The sequence below is a fragment of the Myotis yumanensis genome, unplaced genomic scaffold (assembly GCF_028538775.1).
Source record: "Myotis yumanensis isolate MYYU_CA2020_CCGP unplaced genomic scaffold, mMyoYum1.0.hap1 SCAF_5, whole genome shotgun sequence".
NCBI lineage: Eukaryota > Metazoa > Chordata > Mammalia > Chiroptera > Vespertilionidae > Myotis > Myotis yumanensis.
Window position 1 is genome coordinate 50,699,442 of NW_027223756.1, and position 22,671 is coordinate 50,722,112.

Below are 22,671 nucleotides of genomic sequence, written 5' to 3' on the forward strand. Positions count from 1 at the left end.
TTTTTTAATTTATTAAAAAATAAATTCAAGTTGGCAGGTCAGATATGTACATAATATTCCTTATTATCGCACAGCAATGGAAAGCCACATGGATTTTTACTAATGTGGAAGTAGAATATCACAGGAAGGTACTTCTTTGTTTTTATACTGCTACTTATGTTTCACTATAAATGAGTGACAGCAGAATAGGCACAAAGCCTGAGTCTCATATCTAGAAATTTCTTTTAGATTATTTAAACCAATTTTCAAAACCTTCTTAATAAGAAAACCTATGACTGGATGGATTAAAGAATTTATCTGAGAACACTAAAAAAGAATGCAACAGAAACCTATTAAAATATTCACCTGCATGTCGAGTTCGCACATCTTGTTGCATTTACAGAGTTAAGTTTCTTTTGCAAAGAAAAGTCATTAATTCTTTTCTTTCTCAAGATTCTCTGACCATTTACATAAGTAACTCTTCCAGTGGAACACAATGAATGCATCAGAGAGTGGCCTGGAGAAGTTAATGCTGTAACATCAGACAAATTTAAATGAGCCATTTATATGTATGTAACATTTCACTTTTTTTAATGGAAAAAACTTTTTGTATTGATTTATGCATTAAAGGATGAATGCATGTGTCATTTATATATATCTATGTCTATGCCTAAGCCTATGCACATGTGTCTGCATGTATATATGAATGTATGTATGCAAGGCATTTATTTCCAAGTACACACTTTATTATTGGGACTAAAGATATCTTCGCCATTAGTGTATTAGCATATCTTGCTTATTCAGTAATGAAGGAAATGGTAGGATTTTATTTAAAATGAAAATAGATTCAGAAGTTTAGAATGCAAAAAGAACTTAGATTTTACCTATATTACAAGCCTTTCACTTGACAGCACAATTATTAAAATACAATAGAATAGAATTCCAAATCAATTAACTATAAAAATTATGTTAACACACAAAAGCAACTATTTGAAATAAACTATTTGTTCTTCATTTTGAAATATTGACAAGTAGAGGCATTTTCCATCATTGAGTCACAGGGCTCATTATGATGAAATTTTCATCCTGAAATTGTACAATTTAGGAATGTATACAATTTATTAGCGTGTCCAGTTTACATGTTAACTTTTCACTTGACTGAAGTCTCATGTCCTTTTAGTTCTTCCAAAATTTGGCTTGGTGAGCAGATTCTCATTGATTATATTTCTGTAGAAGAATTATAGAGGGGGAAAAAACCCAATAGTATGAGACATAGTTTATATTTAAATACAACAGAAAATTAATACATAAAATAAATTTCAGAATTCTATACTCTTACAGTGTTGTTCTTACATATAATTGTTGGGAAATGAAAGAAATTTCCTTTCAGACTAGCTTTACTAGAGTTATGTGCAAAGATATGGAATTTCTTAGAAAATCTATTCTAAATGCTTTAGGTAAGAAACAAACATAATTGCTCTGCCCCTACTTTCTGCAGAGATGAGAAACTAACATAGAACTTGTGCAGGGGCAGAATATAGTGGGAAGGCAGTAAGTGATAAGTGAGTTGAATTACGTATGTGTAACTTCAAAAAGTTAAGGTGAGCCTGGCTGGTGTGGCTCAGTGGTTGAGCATCAACCTATGAACCAGGAGGTTGCAGTTTGATTCCTGGTCAGGGCATATGCTCAGGTTTCGGGCTCAATCCCCAATGGGAGGTGTACAGGAGGCAGCCAATCAATAATTCTCTTCTCATCATTGCTGTTTCTATTTCTCTCCCTCTCCCTTCCTCTCTGAAGTCAATAAAAAACTTTTTTTTTTATGATTCCCAAAGTCTAGAAAACCTAGGTAGTCCTTTGAAGGTAGGGGCTTGGTCCAGGGTTAAAACTAGAAGCTGAACATTTACAGGACCTTGGTTCTGTCAGGATGTATGATAATCATAGGAAAACCTTCTATCAATGCAGAATCAGATCCTTTCCTTTGAATGCTGAAGCCCATTCCACAGAGACTTGTTCTTGGTGGACATCTCCCAAAATAGATGCCACTTGGGTTTATGCTTCGGGCAAAGTTTAATAGGCACTAGATATTTAATTAGTGAGGTCAACTAAGAGGCCACTATGAATGAAATACATGAAACTGACTTGGTATTTTAATAAATATTTGAGACAACAGCCACGACTCAGCTCTTATGAATTGCTCTCATGCTGGTATGGGGGCTTCACATTGTTTTCTGTAAGGGTGTTCTTTAATGTAAAAATCTCCCACTTTTTAAGGCTGGCAATAAACACTCTTTTAAAAGACAGCACTGCGTGGGGAAATAGTATTCTAGATGACGAACAACCTGTACTCAGAGTTCTCCACATGCTGTGTATTTACTTTGCAACTGGGAGTGAAAATGAAAACTACTATGGCCATAACTGTTCTAGATGCTGTAGCTCATGTATTTCTCATGAAACTCTACATGATTGACACTATCATTATGTCCCTATTAAATTATCTTTGTGTTAACTATCATTATCTCCCTATGAGTAGCTTGCTCAAGGTTGTAAGTGTTGAAATATGGACTCAAATCCAGGTCTGGCTCCAGATCAGGGGCTGTTAAACTATACCTATTGCAAGGTCTCCTTGATATAACTTTATAGTTTGGAAAATAAGTGGACTAAAGAATTTTGTTTTTGTGTTACTTACAGCAAGCATGTCAAACTCGTGGCCCGCTGGCCACAAGTTTGACATGCTTGACTTACAGTATTTGTGTTGCTTAAAAAAAAAATCCTTTATGCTCTGGCAAGTTTTCTCAGTGGTTAGAGCATTGGACTGAACGCTCAAGGGTTTGATTTCCAGTCAAGGGCATGTACCTCGGTTGCAGGTTCCCCAGCCCTGGTAGGGGCCTGTTCGGGAGGCAACCAATTGATGTCTCTCTCTCACATCGATGTTTCTCTCTCTCTCTCTCTCTCTCTCTCTCTCTCTCTCTCTCTCTCTCTCTCCAACCGATCGCCCAGCAGAGGGAGGCCCAGGCCACCGGCCTGCAGGGCAATCGACCGGGGGTGGTGGGGGTGGGTGGGAGATGAGGCTGACTCTGAGATTGCTCCAAAGAGGGAGGCCCAGCCCACCTCTGTGTGGAGATCCATTATGGAGCTCTAGCCAGGTGGGCTGGGCCTCCCTTTTCTGGGTGATCAATCATCCCAAAGAGGGAGGCCCAGGCTACCTGGCCAGCGGTGCTGTGGCGGGTGGGCGGGGCTGGCCAGCGATTGCCCTCTGAGTGAGGCCCAGGCCAGCCAAGTGATCGGACCCCATGCTTGTCGTGAGCAGAGAGAGGTGACCAGTGGCGGAGGGGGTGGGGGCGGCAACACCACATAGATGGCAAGCAGTGGCAGTTGCAGGGGTAGGGCCAGCTGCTGGCAGCTGGGGGAAGGAAAGCCCTGATAGGCCCTGATCACCAGCCAGGCCTGGGGACCCTATCTGAGGGATCCCAGATTGCAAGAGGGCACAGGCCAGGCTGAGGGACAACCTCCCCGCCCGCCCCCCCCCCCCCGCCCTGTGCACAAATTTCGTGCACTGGGTCTCTAGTAGAATATACTGGTAAATGATTCCCAATTGGGCACACCCTTCCCAAATCAGAAAGACGTAATTCATTAATTTATTTCCCTTCCCCAAAGGCAAAAGGCAATAGGCAATAAGAATAGTCACACCAACCTGGATTTCCTGTTTCTACAGAACTTAAAGGAGCGTCTGGGTCATGTGAGAATGTAGATTGCACATTAGGTGAACGTTTCTATAAGTAAAAGGCAGAAAAATATTAATGTCAACATTTCCTAAACTTAAGACACTATAAAGAAAAAGATCTCAGATGAAAAATTTTTTTGGCTAAAGTTGTTCTCTTTGTAATTCACTTTGTAGAGTCTTTTTCCCCCCCTTCTTTTTAGAAAGGTTATTATTTCATAGATACTTACAAACTTTTATAAACTTGTATTTGTACTTCTAAATAGTAAAATACTATTTGTCATTTCCATAGCTGAATTATTACATCAAACATTGACTGCCTTACTTCCTGCTATAATAAAAAGCTAAAATGGAAATTTTATAGAGAGATAAAAATCTCTTAGTCATACTGACCATGACCCAATTTTACTATATGCATGTAGAAGATTTTCTCTGAATTTTGTCAACGAAGCATTTCATTGATTCTTTCAGATTTTAGATCAACTAAGAGAAGACAAAAACGTAGTTTGTCATATATGCTCAAACACAAGAAGAAAATCTCTTTAATATTTATTCTGCAGACAAGAGAAGACTGCCTGTATTCAAGTCTTCACAGAATCTCTCATATTAGTTCAAACACTCCATTACTTTACTTTTGTGTGGGGAGCCGCTATAGGGTTAAACCTCGGATTGACCTGTTGGCAAAGTCACAAACAAGTCCCAGCTTAGAGGGCACAGTCCTCTTAAGCATAATTAGGCTTGACCTTATGACGCTCCCTAGATCTTATCTGGGAAGCTAATGGGCTGAGGGAAGTGCAGCAAGAGCAAGAACAAAAACAGGCGAAACTCAAAAGAACAGTGTAACTATGTTTACCTCTGACTATAAAATAAAGGCTCAGCTTGCCTCGGGATCTTTCTCTGTGGCCTCAGCCAGGCATAAGAAGATCCACGGAGACTAAAGAGAGCTAGAGAGTTCTGAACGCTGTCTCCATGTAAAACATTCTTCACCGACTCCGTCCACACCTTGGGGAACCCCTGGACTCCCGGGGCTGGACCCCGGCACTTTTGTTAAGAAAGTGTTCTTGCCAAAACCGGTTTGGCTCAGTGGATGGAGCGTCGGCCTGTGGACTGAGGGGTCCCAGGTTCGATTCCGGTCAAGGGCATGTACGTTGGTTGCGGGCACACCCCCAGTAGGGGATGTGCAGGAGGCAGCTGATCGATGTTTCTCTCTCATCGATGTTTCTAGCTCTCTGTCCCTCTCTCTTCCTCTCTGTAAAAAATCAATAAAATATATTTAAAAAAAAAAAAAAAAGAAAGTGTTCTTTAGAGAAGATCCATTTACATGGAGTAATGACAATCAAGCATAACTCTAGGTGATTAAGTCACATAAAAGAAGTAGTTAAAAAAAGAAAAGGGCAAAGGAATTTAGTGTAGATTTACCATCAATCTTGCTATAGCTTCCCCATTGCAGTGTTGTTACCCCACTAAACAAGCCTTTTAAAAATTATTTATTTATTTAAAAAATTGATTCTAGAGAGAGGAAGAGTGAGAGAGAGGAGAGAGGAAGAGTGAGAGAGAGGAGAGAGAGAGAGAGAGAGAGAGAGATATTGAGAAACAACATCGATCAGCCACCTCCCGCAGGTGTTCCGACTAGGGATTGAACCTGAAACCCGGATACGTGCCCTGACTGGGAATCCCCCTTTTGGTGTACTGGACAATGCTCCAAATCAACTCGTGTGTTCCATCCCCAGTCGGGCCTTTGGGAGGCGGCCAATTGATGTTTGTTTCTCACATGGGTATTCCTCTCTCCTTTCTCTCCGTCTCCCTCTCCCTCTCCCTCTCCCGTTCCTTCTCTCTAAAACCAATAAACCCAATAGCATCAATAGCCAAACTAAATTCTCACCTTAGTTAGTTTGCCAATAACATAAGCAAAAAGGAGTATAGTTCCAATGACACCAGCCAACACCCCAAAAATAATGACTATTATCACTATGGGAGAAAAAGAGAGCAGAAAATTATAAAACTGTGACATAAATGACCGCATATCAATTAAAGAAACATTAATATATTTTATCTTTTAAAAAACAGGATTTTCCAAAGTAACCACGTGATGAACTGAACCTGTGAATAGTAAAGTCTTTTGTCCAAGGTCACACATCTGACAGAACCAAGACCCCAGGGTCCCAACTCCAAATCCAGGGCTCTTCACAGGCAGCTGTGTGGATGTTCTGCCCCGACATGGGAAAAACCAGGAAGTGTTTCACAGGCTCAAAGTGATGAGAGAAAATAATGTCTTGACATAGAAAGGGGTATTGGACAGATCATAGAATCAGAACTTTGGAAGGAAACTGGTATAAGCAGTTTGCAAATGAAGAAAAGAAGCCCAGTGAGTTTAAGTTACTTATCCTAGGTGAGACAACTAGTTAGAAGGAATGTGACCATAGTTCGGGTCACCTAGATTCTAAGCTTCTGTTCCTTCTACATTATCCTTATGCATACTCTATAACATACTCACTAAGAAGATTTTTTCAAATCTTACATGCTGGGAAGAAAACAAAGTTTACGCTAGTGGTACTCTCGCATACTCATAGCATATTTGTAGAGATTCCAAGTTAAGTAAATAGAAGGCAAAACATATGGGTAAATGGCTTATTTATTTGACTAATTTACACTGAAAAGTCTTATTATTGATTAAAAGAAAACAAAGTAAAAGCCCAGCCTTTCTGTCTACCTAGCTTTAATGCAATAGTGATTCAGTTCCACAAGTCATTGTGTGTGTGTGTGTGTGTGTGTGTGTGTGTGTGTGAGGTTTGGACACAGGTCAAGCGTGAAGGGCAGCTCAGAAATGCAGACTAGTAAGTAAGCACATAAATGACTAATGTCAGATCTACAGCAGCAGCTGAGGGAGAAAGTGTCAGTCCCCAGGTGGAGAGGGTTTGGAAGACAGCCCCACAGTGGTAGCATAGGGCCAGACATGAATAGAGATTGAGACATGAATGGTCTGTATTTATTCTTGATAAGGGGTCAATTAGTGAGATGACTTATTACTCTTTGCTTTCTTCATGGTAGGGATAAGAGAAGTTCAATTGTTTTATAAGCTCTTAAAGAGACTTTTCTCTAGTAACTACGGTGGTTAGAAAGCTAAAAAGGTCTAACTTAAAAGAAAAATTACTGTTGGCCTAGCCAGTTTTCTCAGTGGATATAGCATTGGCCTGCGGACTGAAAGGTCCCAGATTCCATTCCGGTCAAGGGAATATGCCTGGGTGGTGGGCTCAATCCCCAGTAGGGGGCGTGCAGGAGGCAGCCGATCAATGATTCTCTCCCTCTCCCTTCCTCTCTGAAATCAATGAAAAAATATATAAAAACAGAAAAAATATTATCAAGTTATGTATTGCTATTTGCAAAATGTTTAAGAAAATAAGACATGCCTATTTTAATTTTAAAAAGAGCATATTTTGTTTGCCTTTACAATATTGTGTGATTAAAATTAATAACATATGCTTTTGTTTTTAAATGTGACGCTTATTTTCTTAGGCATTTGGAACTAGCAACACATAACTAAACTGGACAGATTGTTAGTCCATGTAAACATTAACATACCTGGTTCTGAGAACAGGTGCTTAATTTGTCCACTTCTTACTAAAAAGACAAAATTTCAAAATAAGTCAGAATGCATACGTTACCATGTCTAAAATATACCATTTTGGAATTAGATTATTTAGTGGGTTTCTTTTTTAAAAAATTGTGTTTAGGGAGCTATTGTTCAAATTTCAACAGCTGATAAAACTTATAAGATACTGTCTTACTATTAATAATTCCATATCTACTTTCAACTACCCAACAAGCTTTCAAGGGTCAGAAATTAGCAAGCAGTCTTATTGACTTAAGTGCAGAGTATTACAAAATATTGAAAGAACTATCTATTGATTTCCACAAGAAACAGGGCATAAAAAAAAGTAAAAATAGTCCTGGCCAGGTGGCTCGGTTGGTTGGAGTGTCGTCCCGTAAGCCAAAAGGTGACGGGTGCAATTCCCATTTGGGACTTGAACGAAAGGGAACTGATTGATGTTTTCTCTCTCAAATCAATAAAAACACATCCTCGGGTGAGGATAAAAATAATGTAAAAATAAAACACTAAAAAATTTTTATTTTAAATGTAAAAACGGTGAGCAGAAAGGAGATGCATGGAGCCATCACCCCACATGGACTTCAATCGAACCCAAAAGAGGTACATTGCTATCTATTTTCCAGATTTATGCCACAGCCACTAGTTGAGTCCAAACTCCTGTTGTGTCTCCTCTGAGCTTTTGTCCACAGTCCCCCTAAATGCTTTGTCTGCAGACGTTCCCAGCACAACTGCCCTAATGCTTCGCCAGTTACCTCCCCCTTATCAGTCCACAGTTTACATTTCTTTTTCTGCTGTCTCCAAATACCACTTTATGTCATGAAGCCCTCTTCCCACTACAACCACATTTTCCTGCATTTAATTATTACCAACAACATATTGCACTGTATCATGTCACATCGCCCAGGCCTCGGGTATGTCCCTCCTTCTGGAGCAGTCATTTACTAAGGTTAACGGGGGCCTGTCTTCTCTGTGGTAGGTACAGCTGTGGTGGTGGGTGAGCTCTGGCGAAGAACAGATGGGGTTTCAGCCTCTCACTGGCTGGACGGCCTTGGGCCTGTTATGTCATCTCTTTGTGCTTTAGTTTTCTCTTGAGCAAATGAAGACTGTAACACCTATCTCTTTGGGTTCCTATAGGGATCAAATCAGGGAGTGCATGAAAACGCTCAGCACAATGCCCACCGCGCTGGCTGTTATTTCACAGCAGGATTCACAGCAGGATCCACAACTGTCTGGAGTTGGCCTTTAAATGCTTTCTGGTTTGACACCACCACATCGACTTCACGTTTGAAAACTGGGTTGTTTAATTGGACTCAGAAGCCCAGTAATTAGTTCCAAGCCCTTAGCATAATTTTCCTCTCTTGGTCGCTGTTAAAATGTGTTGCTTCCATTTATCTTGCTATATTTTCTCGATGATTCTATTAGCCAATGATCCCGTAGCCACTGTAAGTCTTCTCTGGGGCTTTATTTTGAACCTGGAGTGTCCAGCTTCGACCCCATCTACAAGGACCCTCTTTCATTCAACCTGCTCTTGCAAAGTCATCTTCTCCCGAGAAAAATCACCGGAGAGTGGACGCCGCCGAACCGCCCTTATCTCAGCAACCAGCTTGGCTCATAGAGATAGTGATTAGGCACTTCTAATGTGTCAGGCTCCGCCCTAAGCAATTTTACACACATCTTCTTCGTCTTCAGAGAAACACCACGCGATAACTATGATGGGCCCCATTTAAAAATTTAGGGGACAGACACCCCTTGGGGAAGAGTCTCCCACGGTCAGCAGCACGGACAGCCTAGCCAGACACGGATTCACCACAACCCCTCCTCTCCCCCACTATTCCTCCTCTCCCCCACAACCCCTCTTCCCCAAAACCCCTCCTCTCCCCCACTATCCCTCCTCTCCCCCACAACCCCTCCTCTCCCCCACTATCCCTCCTCTCCCCCACAACCCCTCTTCCCCACAACCCCTCCTCTCCCCCACTATCCCTCCTCTCCCCAACAACCCCTCCTCTACCTCACTATCCCTCCTCTCCCCCACAACCCCTCTTCCCCACAACCCCTCCTCTCCCCCACTATCCCTCCTCTCCCCCACAACCCCTCCTCTACCTCACTATCCCTCCTCTCCACCACCATCTCTCCTCTCCCCCACTATCCCTCCTCTCCCCCACAACTCCTCTTCTCCCCCACAACCCCTCCTCTCCCCCGCAACCCCTCCTCTCCCCCGCAACCCCTCCTCTCCCCCGTAACCCCTCCTCTCCCCCGCAACCCCTCCTCTCCACCACTATCCCTCCTATCCCCCACAACCCCTCCTCTCCCCCTCAATCCCTCCTCTCCCCCCACAACCCCTCCTCTCCCCCACAACCCCTCCTCTCCCCCACTATCCCTCCTCTCCCCCACAACCCCTCCTCTCCCCCACTATCCCTCCTCTCCCCCACAACCCCTCCTCTCCCCCACTATCCCTCTTCTCCCCCACAACCCCTCCTCTCCCCCACTATCCCTCCTCTCCCCCACAACGCCTCCTCTCCCCCACAACCCCTCCTCTACCTCACTATCCCTCCTCTCCCCCACAACCCCTCCTCTCCCCCACAACCCCTCCTCTCCCCCACTATCCCTCCTCTCCCCCACAACCCCTCCTCTACCCCACTATCCCTCCTCTCCACCACCATCCCTCCTCTCCCCCACTATCCCTCCTCTCCCCCACAACCCCTCTTCTCCCCCACAACCCCTCCTCTCCCCCACTATCCCTCCTCTCCCCCACAACCCCTCCTCTCCCCCACTATCCCTCCTCTCCCCCACAACCCCTCCTCTCCCCCACTATCCCTCCTCTCCCCCACTATCCCTCCTCTCCCCCACAACCCCTCCTCTCCCCCACTATCCCTCCTCTCCCCCACTATCCCTCCTCTCCCCCACTATCCCTCCTCTCCCCCACAACCCCTCCTCTCCCCCACTATCCCTCCTCTCCCCCACAACCCCTCCTCTCCCCCACTATCCCTCCTCTCCCCCACAACCCCTCCTCTCCCCCACAACCCCTCCTCTACCTCACTATCCCTCCTCTCCCCCACAGCCCCTCCTCTCCCCCACAACCCCTCCTCTCCCCCACTATCCCTCCTCTCCCCCACAACCCCTCCTCTACCTCACTATCCCTCCTCTCCACCACCATCCCTCCTCTCCCCCACTATCCCTCCTCTCCCCCACAACCCCTCTTCTCCCCCACAACCCCTCCTCTCCCCCACTATCCCTCCTCTCCCCCACAACCCCTCCTCTCCCCCACTATCCCTCCTCTCCCCCACAACCCCTCCTCTCCCCCACTATCCCTCCTCTCCCCCACTATCCCTCCTCTCCCCCACAACCCCTCCTCTCCCCCACTATCCCTCCTCTCCCCCACTATCCCTCCTCTCCCCCACAACCCCTCCTCTCCCCCACTATCCCTCCTCTCCCCCACAACCCCTCCTCTCCCCCACTATCCCTCCTCTCCCCCACAACCCCTCCTCTCCCCCACAACCCCTCCTCTCCCCCACTATCCCTCCTCTCCCCCACTATCCCTCCTCTCCCCCACAACCCCTCCTCTCCCCCACTATCCCTCCTCTCCCCCACAACCCCTCCTCTCCCCCACTATCCCTCCTCTCCCCCACTATCCCTCCTCTCCCCCACAACCCCTCCTCTCCCCCACTATCCCTCCTCTCCCCCACTATCCCTCCTCTCCCCCACAACCCCTCCTCTCCCCCACTATCCCTCCTCTCCCCCACTATCCCTCCTCTCCCCCACAACCCCTCCTCTCCCCCACTATCCCTCCTCTCCCCCACTATCCCTCCTCTCCCCCACTATCCCTCCTCTCCCCCACAACCCCTCCTCTACCTCACTATCCCTCCTCTCCCCCACAACCCCTCCTCTACCTCACTATCCCTCCTCTCCACCACCATCCCTCCTCTCCCCCACTATCCCTCCTCTCCCCCACAACTCCTCTTCTCCCCCACAACCCCTCCTCTCCCCCACTATCCCTCCTCTCCCCCACAACCCCTCCTCTCCCCCACTATCCCTCCTCTCCCCCACAACCCCTCCTCTGCCCTACTATCCCTCCTCTCCCCCACTATCCCTCCTCTCCCCCACTATCCCTCCTCTCCCCCACAACCCCTCCTCTCCCCCACTGTCCCTCCTCTCCCCCACTATCCCTCCTCTCCCCCACTATCCCTCCTCTCCCCCACTATCCCTCCTCTCCCCCACAACCCCTCCTCTCCCCCACTATCCCTCCTCTCCCCCACTATCCCTCCTCTCCCCCACTATCCCTCCTCTCCCCCACAACCCCTCCTCTCCCCCACTATCCCTCCTCTCCCCCACTATCCCTCCTGTCCCCCACAACCCCTCCTCTACCTCACTATCCCTCCTCTCCACCACCATCCCTCCTCTCCACTGCATCTGTGGCTCCCTCCATGTGGCCCCGTTTCACAGCCACATGCATCCTTCACATGCTTTTGCTGGGTGGCTTCATGCCTTTAACCTGAAGTATTGTTTCTGTGAGATAGTCCAGAAGTGATACCTTTTGGAAGTATAGGGACTGTGTCTAGTTATTAGCTTCCGTTTCTTAGTCACAGTTTTCTCGCACCAACAGGTCCCATGAAATAGTGTTGTGTCCTAACAGTAACTCCAGGGCAACTATTTAAAAATATGGACAAACCTGGTGTGGCAGGTGGATCTTTTCTTGTAACTGGAAGTTCCGTTGTTCTTTGGTTAGCAGGAGTATGTTCAACTGGTAAGGGAGTCCCAGCTGTGAAATAGAGGTTGAGAAAGGCAATAAGAGTGAGGTGATGGCGGAGAGCACAGAGCACTCACAAAAGACAGATTTAGCCCATGTCTCTCCCACGTGCATAGCATTTTTCAAAACTCGGGGAAATTGTCTGTTCCGTGCCTCCCTCGCTCCATTTCCCAGATACAGTCCTATTTCCTCAGTAAAAATTAAAACAAAGACACTTTAAATTCAGTTTTCTTCTGGCCTCATAGGAGGTAAATCAGTTCTAAGGTTCCTTACCCACACTTCTGTTCTTTCTTTATACTCCTCAGAGACTTAAGCTACTTTCAAATTTCAAGGTAAGGAAATGAAAATTCCACAATACGTACCCCCAACAGCCACCAAGAGAGTTCTAACACTACTGATCATAGCCAGAGCCCTCAGGGCTATCTGGGCCTCCAGGGTTTCTCAGGCCCTAATCAGCTAACAGACATCTGTGGATATAGTTATGCAAAGCTGTGAAATTTCTCTTGAATAAGTGGATTTCAAACTGGGCTTTTTACAATAGACTCCTTAGTTGGGTCTACTTGGTAGAAAAGATCCAAATGAACTTATAACCATTAAACAACAGGTGTGGTTTGCCTAAACCTCTTAAGGACTAGATTATGTGAAGGGTCTCTCTTCAACCCTTCCTCTCTCTCTCTCTCTCTCTCTCTCTTCTCTCTCTCTCTCTCCTGTGCTCTGAGCCCATAGCTTTCTGTATCTAGATCAGCTTTCACTGTCTGTTTGCATTGTTTTCAGACTACAGGTTAATTTAAGTATTGTCCTATTTCATTCACAATGCATTTTTATGTTTTACATTACAAGGACACTTGGAACTTTAAATCCAACTACCTTACCATACAAATAAGAAATTTGATATCATCAAAATTAAATGATTAGCTCAGGTTAACACAGCTGGTAAGGACAGAAACAGAGACTTAATTCTGCTGACTCCCAATATTACTCCCACCTCCCAGATCTCTGCCTGATTGAGATCTTGTCAGCAAGATGCCTTTGATGTTTTAGCTTACCGATTGGTGGACACTGGGGTGCGTTGTACACAAAACAAGACAAGTAAATTTCTTGAGAGGTTCTAGAATTTTAACAATGAGGTAGTTTTCATTTTGACGATTTTTTCACACCAATTTATTGTGCTATTTACATCACATCTCTTAGCCCTCAGTGTTCTCTTGCTACTAAGAGAAACTGTTTTCTGTCCTAGCACTATTGACATGTGGGTCATTTTCTTACTCCCTTCACCTCTTCTAACAAGAACACATCCATTCTATACCTGAATAATGCCACCTCTCTCTCCAAGAGAGGTATGTTGACCTTGAGGTATAATGGCAGATGTGTCCAGCATCTGGCTACCCAGCAACAGGTGGGCTATGGGACAGCACTTCACATTTCCTCAGCTGCTCTGGGCTCTGGACAACTTACTCTATCCTATTTGCAACTGGCTGGACCTTGAAGGGAGGGTAGAGTTTTAAGTGGAAATGGGGAGGAGGGGGAATTGAGGTAAAGAAAGGGCATGGGCTGGGCTAACAGGGAGAAGGGAGAGGACGCGTGCAATCAAGCGGAGACCGGGGGCAGTGTGCAGGCAAAGGGAGGCAAACCTCTCAGGTTGACAAGAGTTTAATGTTCACATGGAAAATTAGTGTAAAATAAAATAGAAGGGAAGGTTGGGCAAGGCCTCAGACCCCTAGTTTAAAAATCTGTTTTCATTCCCTAGACACCAAAATGCCATTTGCTACGGTGCTTTGTACAAAGTACGTATTTGTGACCTGAACTGAATACCAACGTTTTAAGTTTGGGAAAGGTGGAATGAATGAATGAACGAATGGATGAATGAATGACTATACCACCCAGAATAGGAAATATTCCAGATGTGCATACAGTTTACATTTGCATAACATTTAAATTTTTTCAAAACATTCACCTCTTTCCTCTCATCCTCACCGCCCTGACCTCGCAGTTGCTCTGGAACACTCTACCAGCCTGCGAGGTCTGTGTGTTGGGGGAGGGCCCTGCCACTGCTCCTCTTGCACCAAGGAGGTTGGGCGACTTGTGGGCCCAGAACACAAGGGATATAATTGGGAATAGGAGGCTAGCCTCCCAACATGCTGCTCTATGCTCTACCCATGAAACCCCCGCTCGCCCCAGCAGTGGGCACTTCTAACGCGGCATGTTATTAGAAAGAACAGCAGTAAAATGCAATGTTGGGCGAGGACCCTGCAGTTTTGCTCTGTGCCAAAACTTCCAGTAGCTGGGCTCCTGTCACAAAGTGATAAGTCAGTTCATGCAGCAGCTGGCTTGGTTTTGGTTCCCTCCTGACTTGCAGTTGATAGAAGTGTTATCTTGCACAAACAAACTCTTACAAGGATACACCCTGCCTATGAAATATTTGACTTCAATAGTTTCCAAGTCAGAAACCTAAGTATTCTGAGTGTTATAGTTTTGGGCATTGTGATGACCGTGAAACCTGATAGATAAATTTATTTGTGGAAGTTCTGCACGGTTAATTTGTGGTAAAACCTGGGGCAAGAACTCACATCTGCTGATTTTCAGTCAGTGCTTTTTTCTGCTGAACCGTACTGTGTTACACAGAATGCATGTGTGAATGTTCCAGAGAGTGTTTGGAGAAGGCTATTGCTGTGAAGTAATATTTTTTTAAAATATATTTTTATTAGTTTCAGAGAGGAAAGGAGAGGGAGAGAGAGAGATAGAAACATCAATGATGAGAGAGAATCATTGATTGGCTGCCTCCCCCCCCCCCCCCCGCTACTGGGGATCGAGCCTGCAACCCAGGCATGTGCCCTCGACCGGAATTGAACCTGGGACTCTTCAGTCCACAGGCTGATGCTTTAACCACTGAGCAAACCAGTGAGGGCTGTGAAGTAATATTTTAAGGGAAACATTCAGTTTTGCTGTTGAACCAAAGGCTGAAAAACTCAGCCCAGGTTAAGGTGTGATAATAGAATCGTATGTCCATCTTTTGTCATTCACTGTGCATTCTTGGAAGGGTTTTAATAAGCTAAAGTAGCCACTTAAAATTTAGAACAATTGAACTTTCTAATGGATTAAGTGTTTGGTGTGATAACATTTGAACCTAGTCTTTGTTGACTTTTCCCCATGGGTTTAAAATATTTCCAAATAAAAATTTGGGAAAAGAAATACAGTAATATAGTGTATTATATTCATGTATACACAAAGAAAATATTTGTTTTACCTATTCTATTATTATTATTATTTGGTTAATCCTCACCTGAGGATATTTTTCCATTGATTTTTTAGAGAGAGTAGAAGGGAGAGAGAGACAGAGAGAAACATCAATGTGAGAGAGACACATTGATTGGTTGCCTCCTGCACGCACCCCGACCAGGGCCCAGGAACCTGCAACCAAGGTGCATGCCCTTGACCAGAATCAAACCTTCAGTCACCTGAGACAGTCTATCCATTGAGCCAAACTGCCTAGGGCTTTTTCACTTATCTTGTGTTTTTGTTTTTGTTTTTTTAAACATCTCTTCTACTATAATTGGAATAGATAGCTACTTCTTCAAAATGTCTTCCATGCTTAAAATTGGCATGTAGTAGTGATTAATACATTTTAAAAAATAAAGTGGGCAAAAATTTATTTAGCTTTTTGGTAGCCAATGCACATGTATATACACACAAATAGATTGCAGAAAAATTTTATGTACCACAAATATAGATATAAAATTCTTAACACAAATATTAAATGCAGTACGATATTAAAAGAATATTCTACAATAGCCTAGTGCAGTGATGGCGAACCTTTTGAGCTCGGCTTGTCAGCATTTTGAAAAACCCTAACTTAACTCTGGTGCCGTGTCACATATAGAAAGTTTTTGATATTTGCAACCATAGTAAAACAAAGATTTATATTTTTGATATTTATTTTATATATTTAAATGCCATTTAACAAAGAAATATCAACCAAAAAAAATGAGTTCGCATGTCACCTCTGACACACGTGTCATAGGTTCGCCATCACTGGAGTGGTTTATGCCAGGATGGAAGTAATGCAATATTATAATGTTCATTGATATGAATCATCATTTCAACATATTAAAGAACAAAAATACATTCATATGAAGAGAAACTAATAGGATTAACAGACATTCCTAAAGAAAGGAAACAAAAGCTTAAAAAGTGTTCCTGGCCCAGCCAGCATGGCTCAGTGGTTGAGCATTGACCTATAAACCAGGAGGTCATGGTTCATTTCCCTGTCAGGGCACATGGCTGGGTTGTAGCCTCGATCCCCAGTAGGGGGTGTGCAGGAGTAGCTGATCAACGATTCTCTCTCATCATTGATGTTTCTATCTCTCTCCCTCTCCCTTCCTCCCTGAAATCAATAAAAATGTATTAAAAGAAAAAGAGAAAGAAAGGAGAGCTCTTCATGGGTCACTTTCGGCCTTTGTACTCTACCGTAACTTATGGCAGTTTCCATTCCAATTACAGATTTTCCACTTTACCTTTGTACCACCTATGTCCTTAGGCACTGTGAATCCAGTGATACAAACATTTATCCAGTGATAAAGAAAAGGAGTTCTGTACTTCCAAAAAACCATACGTAAAGAGAGGGTCATGGCATATATTTTGTTTTTACATCTTCATTAAAGAAAAATGAGAATTTGACGATGTTCATAGTTCTTACTGAATATTTTCTATGTACCAGGCACCATGCCAAGCCCTTTACATAGATTTTTTCATTTTATCCTGATAACTTCAATATGGAGTAGGTATTATCCCCATTGCACAGACAGAAAAACAGAGATTCACACAATTTAAAAACACAGTCAGTGGGCAGTGAAGCTAGATGCCAACCCAGGAGGTTTGACTGTAGGGCCCTCGTCCTTAACCAATATTTTCTACTTCCTTCCCCAGGAGAGGATAACAATTCATCTCCCACTCTGCTCTCCAGAAATCTGCACTGTTGACATTTTTGTGCAAATCTTTCAGATACTTTTTCTAGATATGTTTATAAATATACACTTAAAAATTACTCTGTGTAATATTCTGAAACCTGCCTTTTCCTCATTCAAAGAGCATTTTTGTCCATATTAGGGGAAACACTTGTAAAACATTTTAATGGCTTCATAATGTTACATTTGATGCATAAACCATGGTTTACTTAACCCCTGTCATGCTTTTGATTACATAGGCTGTTTCTGCTTCATATTAAACTTTTAAAAAATATTTTTTTTTATTGATTTCAGAGAGGAAGGGAGAGGGAGAGAGAAATAGAAACATCAATGATGAGAGAGAATCATTGATCAGCTGCCCCCTACTGGGGATTGAGCCTGCAACCCAGGCAGGTGCCCTTGACTGGATTTGACCCCCAGGACCCTTCAGTCCGCAGGCCGAAGTTCTATCCACTGACTCAAACCAGCTAGGGCAAGAGGTCTCCTTTCAGACTGGACTGGAAGAAACTCAGCCGACCACCTTTAACTTGATCCCTTCTCATTTACTACCAGGGATCTAAACTTCTCTTCCCCGAGGCAAGAGCATTTGTTTTTCTTGTTCTACCTAATTCACTGATTAACTGTAAGAACACCTCTGTGGGTTTATGCACACCTCCGTGGGGAGAAACCCAGACCCTTTGCGTCGGACCTTCAAAGCCAACTGCTGAGTTGATGTCTGACCTAAAATGTCAAGGGGACCAGGTCCTCCACGCCCTGAGGGTCAGACCCCTCCTCCTGCTCTGTGCACCAGGGGTGCTAGGGGGCTGAGAGAAGAACTACCACGTTTACTGCTTTGGGGCTTACAATGCTTTTGAACTCATTTACTTTTCTGAGGGAGGGATAGGCTCGAACACTGCCTGACTCCCACGGTGTGACAGAAGTCTCCCAGTGACGGAAGTGACCAAAGGCCCTATACGTGGCCACTTTTTCCATACTCTTAGCTACTGAAGCATGGTCTTTGGGGACTTGGGAAATCATAACAGGAACAAGCCATATAAAAAAAAAGAAGATGGGATACATATTAATGGTGGGTTATCACATGTTCACCCTCAGTTGTTGCTCTTTTCTCTACCAAATCCCTGAAATCAGTTTCAGCATACACCATAACCAAGTGTTCGAGTAGCAGTAAACCGTGATGAAATGAACGCTGGTATCTTGGTTTTCCTCCACTAATGTTTGTTGGCATTCTTTCTAAGAAGGAGACCTCTTAGAAAGCAGAGATTGTATTTGTTCAGTTCACTTGTAAAAATATTTTAAACTTTTCCTGATTACAAATTATGACTCTCCTGGCAGAAAATTTAGAAAGTATTAAAAAGCAGAAAAAAGTGTTCCCCACACCCAGAGATAGCCCTGGGATGTTTCTTTTCTGTATTTTTCTTTAGTTTTAGTTTAGTTCATTTATCATAGAAAACTACACAGATAGGTACTTATTAAATGTATGGATATGATGATAAAGGCTGGAAATCTATTACCCACTTGTAGGTTTAAAATTAAAACTTGGGAAATCTATTACCCACTGATGTTTGATCAACGCTGTCCGTCGGAGTTTCAGAGGTGGCGGTTGATGTCAAAATATAACCTATAACGACAAGTTGGGAAAATTACTTAAAATGTGCTTCCCAAGTAGGTTCATTGATGTTTTCAATAATCCTCTAGAAAACAAAGTAGAAAGAAACTTATCACAAGTATGCTAATTTTTCAATTTAAAATTAGTGTAAGTTAACTTCAAGATTCCATCCATTCTTTCCCCTCTCTTAGGATTCCTCCTTCAAAGAAATTCATAATAGAGTGCCTATTTCTTTCAAAACCCAATTTCACACCGAGCTAAAGAGATGTGTAGGTTTGAGAACCAGACTCCAGTCATCTCAGGCTGACCTTTGAGGACTCATTGAAGTTTAGAGATGAAAAGGATTTTAGATGCCATCTATTCTGTACTTTATTTAATGTATATAAGGAAACTGAGGCCCATGGAGGCTCATTGATTTTGCATAATTAAAGTAGTCCACAGCAAAATTCTGGTTATTTGTCATTTGTGCCACTATTATTTATTGAGTGCCTTCTGTGTGCCTAGCAATGTGTGGGATACAGAAATGAAGACCCAAGTTTTAATTTTAAAAAATGTATAAAGTCTTGTGGTCCCTGAAATCCGACTTAGAACTCTTTCCTAAAGAATTAAATGGGCAGAAAGGCGCTTTTCTTGGGTCACTGAAGAAAAAGAGCTGCCTTGTTTCTTTGTCATTCAGTCACACTGGTGTGCCTGCAGGTGTGTGTAATCAGATGCACAGGTGATCATTCTCTACCTACATGAGTCCTCATTATGCGTAAACAAATAAAAACAACATTCTCTTTTTGCCTTCTCTTCCCTCCCTCTACTTCCTTCCTTGCTGGTTCAACCAATATTCTACTACAGGTCATGAGCTGGGCTAGATTCTGGGGCTACGCCAACGAATAATTCAGGAGTGATAATACCTGTCCCTTTGGATTTTCCAATTTTTTTTTTTTTTTTTTTTTTTTTAATATATTTTATTGATTTTTTACAGAGAGGAAGGGAGAGAGATAGAGAGTTAGAAACATCGATGAGAGAGAAACATCGATCAGCTGCCTCCTGCACATCTCCTACTGGGGATGTGCCCACAACCCAGGTACATGCCCTTGACCGGAATCGAACCTGGGACCTTTCAGTCCGCAGGCCGACGCTCTATCCACTGAGCCAAACCGGTTTCGGCGGATTTTCCAATTAAATCAGCATATTATGACCTAGAATTCAAATTTTGCATGATTTTTAAAGTAAAATCAGGAAACTTTAGAGGGTGCTGGCTTACAATATAATTTCCTAGTTGAAGTGATATAATACTGTATTCTCAAATTCTTAGCATCGGAAGCTGATTTTTAAACAAAAGCTTGGCCTTTCCTTGAACACACTGAGTTCTCTCCCATCTCAGAACTTCCGCCCTCTACCTTTCAGTGCCGTTTCCCCAGCTTTTGCAAGGTTGGCTTTTTCTCACTGTTCACCTCTCAGCACAAATGTCACCTCCTGGAGAAAAACTTCCTGCTCCCCATTTCCAAAGCAGCCTCTGCTTATGTTTACCACCTTACCTGGTTTCATTTTCTTTGTCTTATTTTTTGTTGTTGTCAGTTATTTTAACAGTTTGCTTGTTCTGTTAATTGTCTGTGGACCTTCCCACTGTTTCCTCCGACCCCCTCACTGAATGTACCCTTCCCGGGAGCTCATTCGTCTTACTACTCCGGCCTCTGTGTTGGGCACCTGACATAGAATTACTGAATGAACAAATGAGGGAAGATTGGAAAGAAAATCATTTGCAAAAAACTAACTCTCCATGAGGCAGATGATACTTGAGGTTAGAAATACTGGCTTTAGCCTTAAGATTACTGGAGGAAGCAAAACCATCATTTCTTTTTCCCTTGCCAATGATGTCTACCCTTCCTCACATTTTTTAGGTTTCCTCTTCAACTAAAGTCAAGGGGGGCCGTTTCCATACCTGTCTATGATTCTGTAAAGTAGTCACATTAAGAGACTTTCCTTGAAGGGCTTCGGAAGATGCAAAGATGGTAAGAGCGCTAGCCTTGAAGGCCTAGGGAGCCTTCCGAGTCATGTGGCCTCGCTGACCTCCCGTGAAGTATCATTTAAGGCACGACTCCACTGTCTGCTCGAGCAGTTGTAGACATGCAGAATTTATTTCTTTTCCAGGCATCCTTCTTGAATTGGGGGCAGCTCGAAGATGCATCCAGTTTTTCCAGATCTTGGGCCCCACCCAAAGGAAAGGGTGGTGTCTACTTTGAGTGACCCTCCCTGGCCCTCTGGGACAACACAAAGGAGACCTCTCCTCTCTTCTTGTAAAACTCTACAAATATTTGAATATATTTAAATATCACACCCTGTACCCTCCATTTATTTTTTTCAAGAGGAATGTTTTCATACTTTGCTTCTTAAAAAAATTTGGAGCAGCTTCATTAGTCTTTGGTTTTCCTCTTCTCAGAAATCACCACTACATATCTAGGTTTGTTCCCTAGTCTACAATTATTATCATTCTTACATACTTATTTGGTACTTTATTATGTGCTAGGCACTGGAGGGAGAACATTGGTTACTTTCTCAAAGTCCTCACGTGATCACTATGGAGCAGATACCAACACTGTCTACGTTTCATAGATGAGGGTGTTGAAACAAAAAGAGGTAAGCAACATGACTTCATTGTTCTCCAACCTTTCAGACGTGGAACCAGATTTGAACCCAGCTCTCCCTGTCCCTCAGGTCAGCGCTTTAACTGTTACACAATTTCCCCCCTGAAGTCCCTTAGCAAACGCTGGCTCTCTTCCCTGCCTCCCACAGGGTGCCCAGGAGGTGCCTGCTACTTGCTCTGACTCGAGTTAGGGCAAAATATCACTGCTTCTCCTTCTCTACTTGCTGGGCGCTAGTATTTCTAACACACAAACACTGCCTTTTGAGAAGATGATCACCATAACATTCTCAGGAAGAGGCCAAAAATAATGAGAATTTAATATGACGTAAAAATACCCTTACATTATTTCTTTATTTTAATAAATTGATTTAGTTGTGTCCCCAAACCGAGTAACACCTAAGCCAAGACAGCTGTTATTTCTTTTTCCCGCCTCACACCTCAGTAACGGACTCACAGAGTGACCCCTGTGGTTACTGAGTTCATGCGTGTGGCTTGTGCCTTTCTGACAGGAGGAGGAGGAAATGATAATATTCTGGGAAACTTGTTAAAAATGGAGGACCATGTATCTATCCTCGTCCTCATTAATGACTCTTTTATTTAGAAGTTCACCTCATTAAAACGTAAACAAAGCAACTAATGTATTTGCACAGAAGTAGTTCTCATACTAGTTGATAGAATTCTTTTAACCTAGCGAGGCTGAGAGTTAAAGCATGCGTCTCACACTGGAAAACGGTGATCCGGCCACAGTTACTGGCTCCCTCGTGCTATTTCCTCCACTTTGACAGCCAAGTCCCAATAAAATCCCTCCAAAAAACTGGGATCTGAGATGGTCCTCATTTATTTAGTCATTTGAATAAGACAGAACTAACGTGGGATAGTTTATATTTTAATCTATAACCTTATATCCAATACAACAGCCTTAGGCTAAAGAAAAAAATTCCACTTACCTGACAATAGTAATGCAATTATTATTTTTTCGTACATCCTGAGATCATGAGCTGGCTCACAGACGTCAGGGCAGGAGGAGCAGCTGGGACGGTGGAGTGTCAGCCTCCAGCCCCAGCCTGCACCCTGTTATCTGCCAGGCCCACCTTCCCGCCGGCATCGCTGATAGGCTGGGGTGGCATTTTAAATTATGCAAAGTTGTCAAATGCCTGTCAATAAAGGTGCGTAGGTATGTGCTGAATTGGGATGATTAAAATGTTAAGTAAAATCTCCACTTCGAGGAACTGGCTGCTCCATGTTCATTTTACTTTACATAAATGAAGTGGGCATGGCAAGGTAGCAGAAGGCAGGACCCGCCCCATTGGGCAAACAAGAACTGGACTGTGGAGGCCTGAGGCCAGGACACCAGCAGGCTGTGGTGACTGCTAGGGAGTTAGCAACCTGTACATTTTTAATGTGGAGATTCTTGGGTGCCA

At 43.6% G+C, this 22,671-nt stretch overlaps 1 protein-coding gene across 2 annotated transcripts; it reads right to left on the reverse strand.

Annotated features, from left to right (window-relative positions):
* Positions 1–786: 786 nt before the first annotated feature.
* Positions 787–22,301, reverse strand: GYPA (glycophorin A (MNS blood group)). Of its 2 annotated transcripts, XM_070415239.1 has the most exons (7): positions 22,198–22,301; positions 18,562–18,627; positions 11,971–12,060; positions 7,277–7,315; positions 5,580–5,665; positions 3,671–3,749; positions 787–1,206 (listed from the first exon to the last, which is right to left on the reverse strand). In XM_070415239.1, the coding sequence occupies exons 1-7, from the start codon at positions 22,232–22,234 to the stop codon at positions 1,199–1,201; spliced, it is 405 nt and encodes a 134-aa protein (XP_070271340.1). In that variant the 5' UTR covers positions 22,235–22,301; the 3' UTR covers positions 787–1,198. The 2 variants fall into 2 exon arrangements, with proteins under 2 accessions (XP_070271340.1, XP_070271341.1); XM_070415240.1 differs by lacking the exons at positions 18,562–18,627; positions 22,198–22,301 and adding an exon at positions 12,411–12,518.
* Between the last annotated feature and the right edge of the window lie 370 nt (positions 22,302–22,671).

Coding starts and splice junctions, on each gene's coding strand:
- GYPA (XM_070415239.1), bottom strand. CDS start 22,234: ATGTACGAAAAAATAATAATTGCATTACTATTGTCAG. Junction 18,628..22,197: donor AATTGCATTACTATTGTCAG/GTAAGTGGAATT, acceptor TTGTCGTTATAG/GTTATATTTTGACATCAACC. Junction 5,666..7,276: donor GCACCTGTTCTCAGAACCAG/GTATGTTAATGT, acceptor TTTCTCCCATAG/TGATAATAGTCATTATTTTT.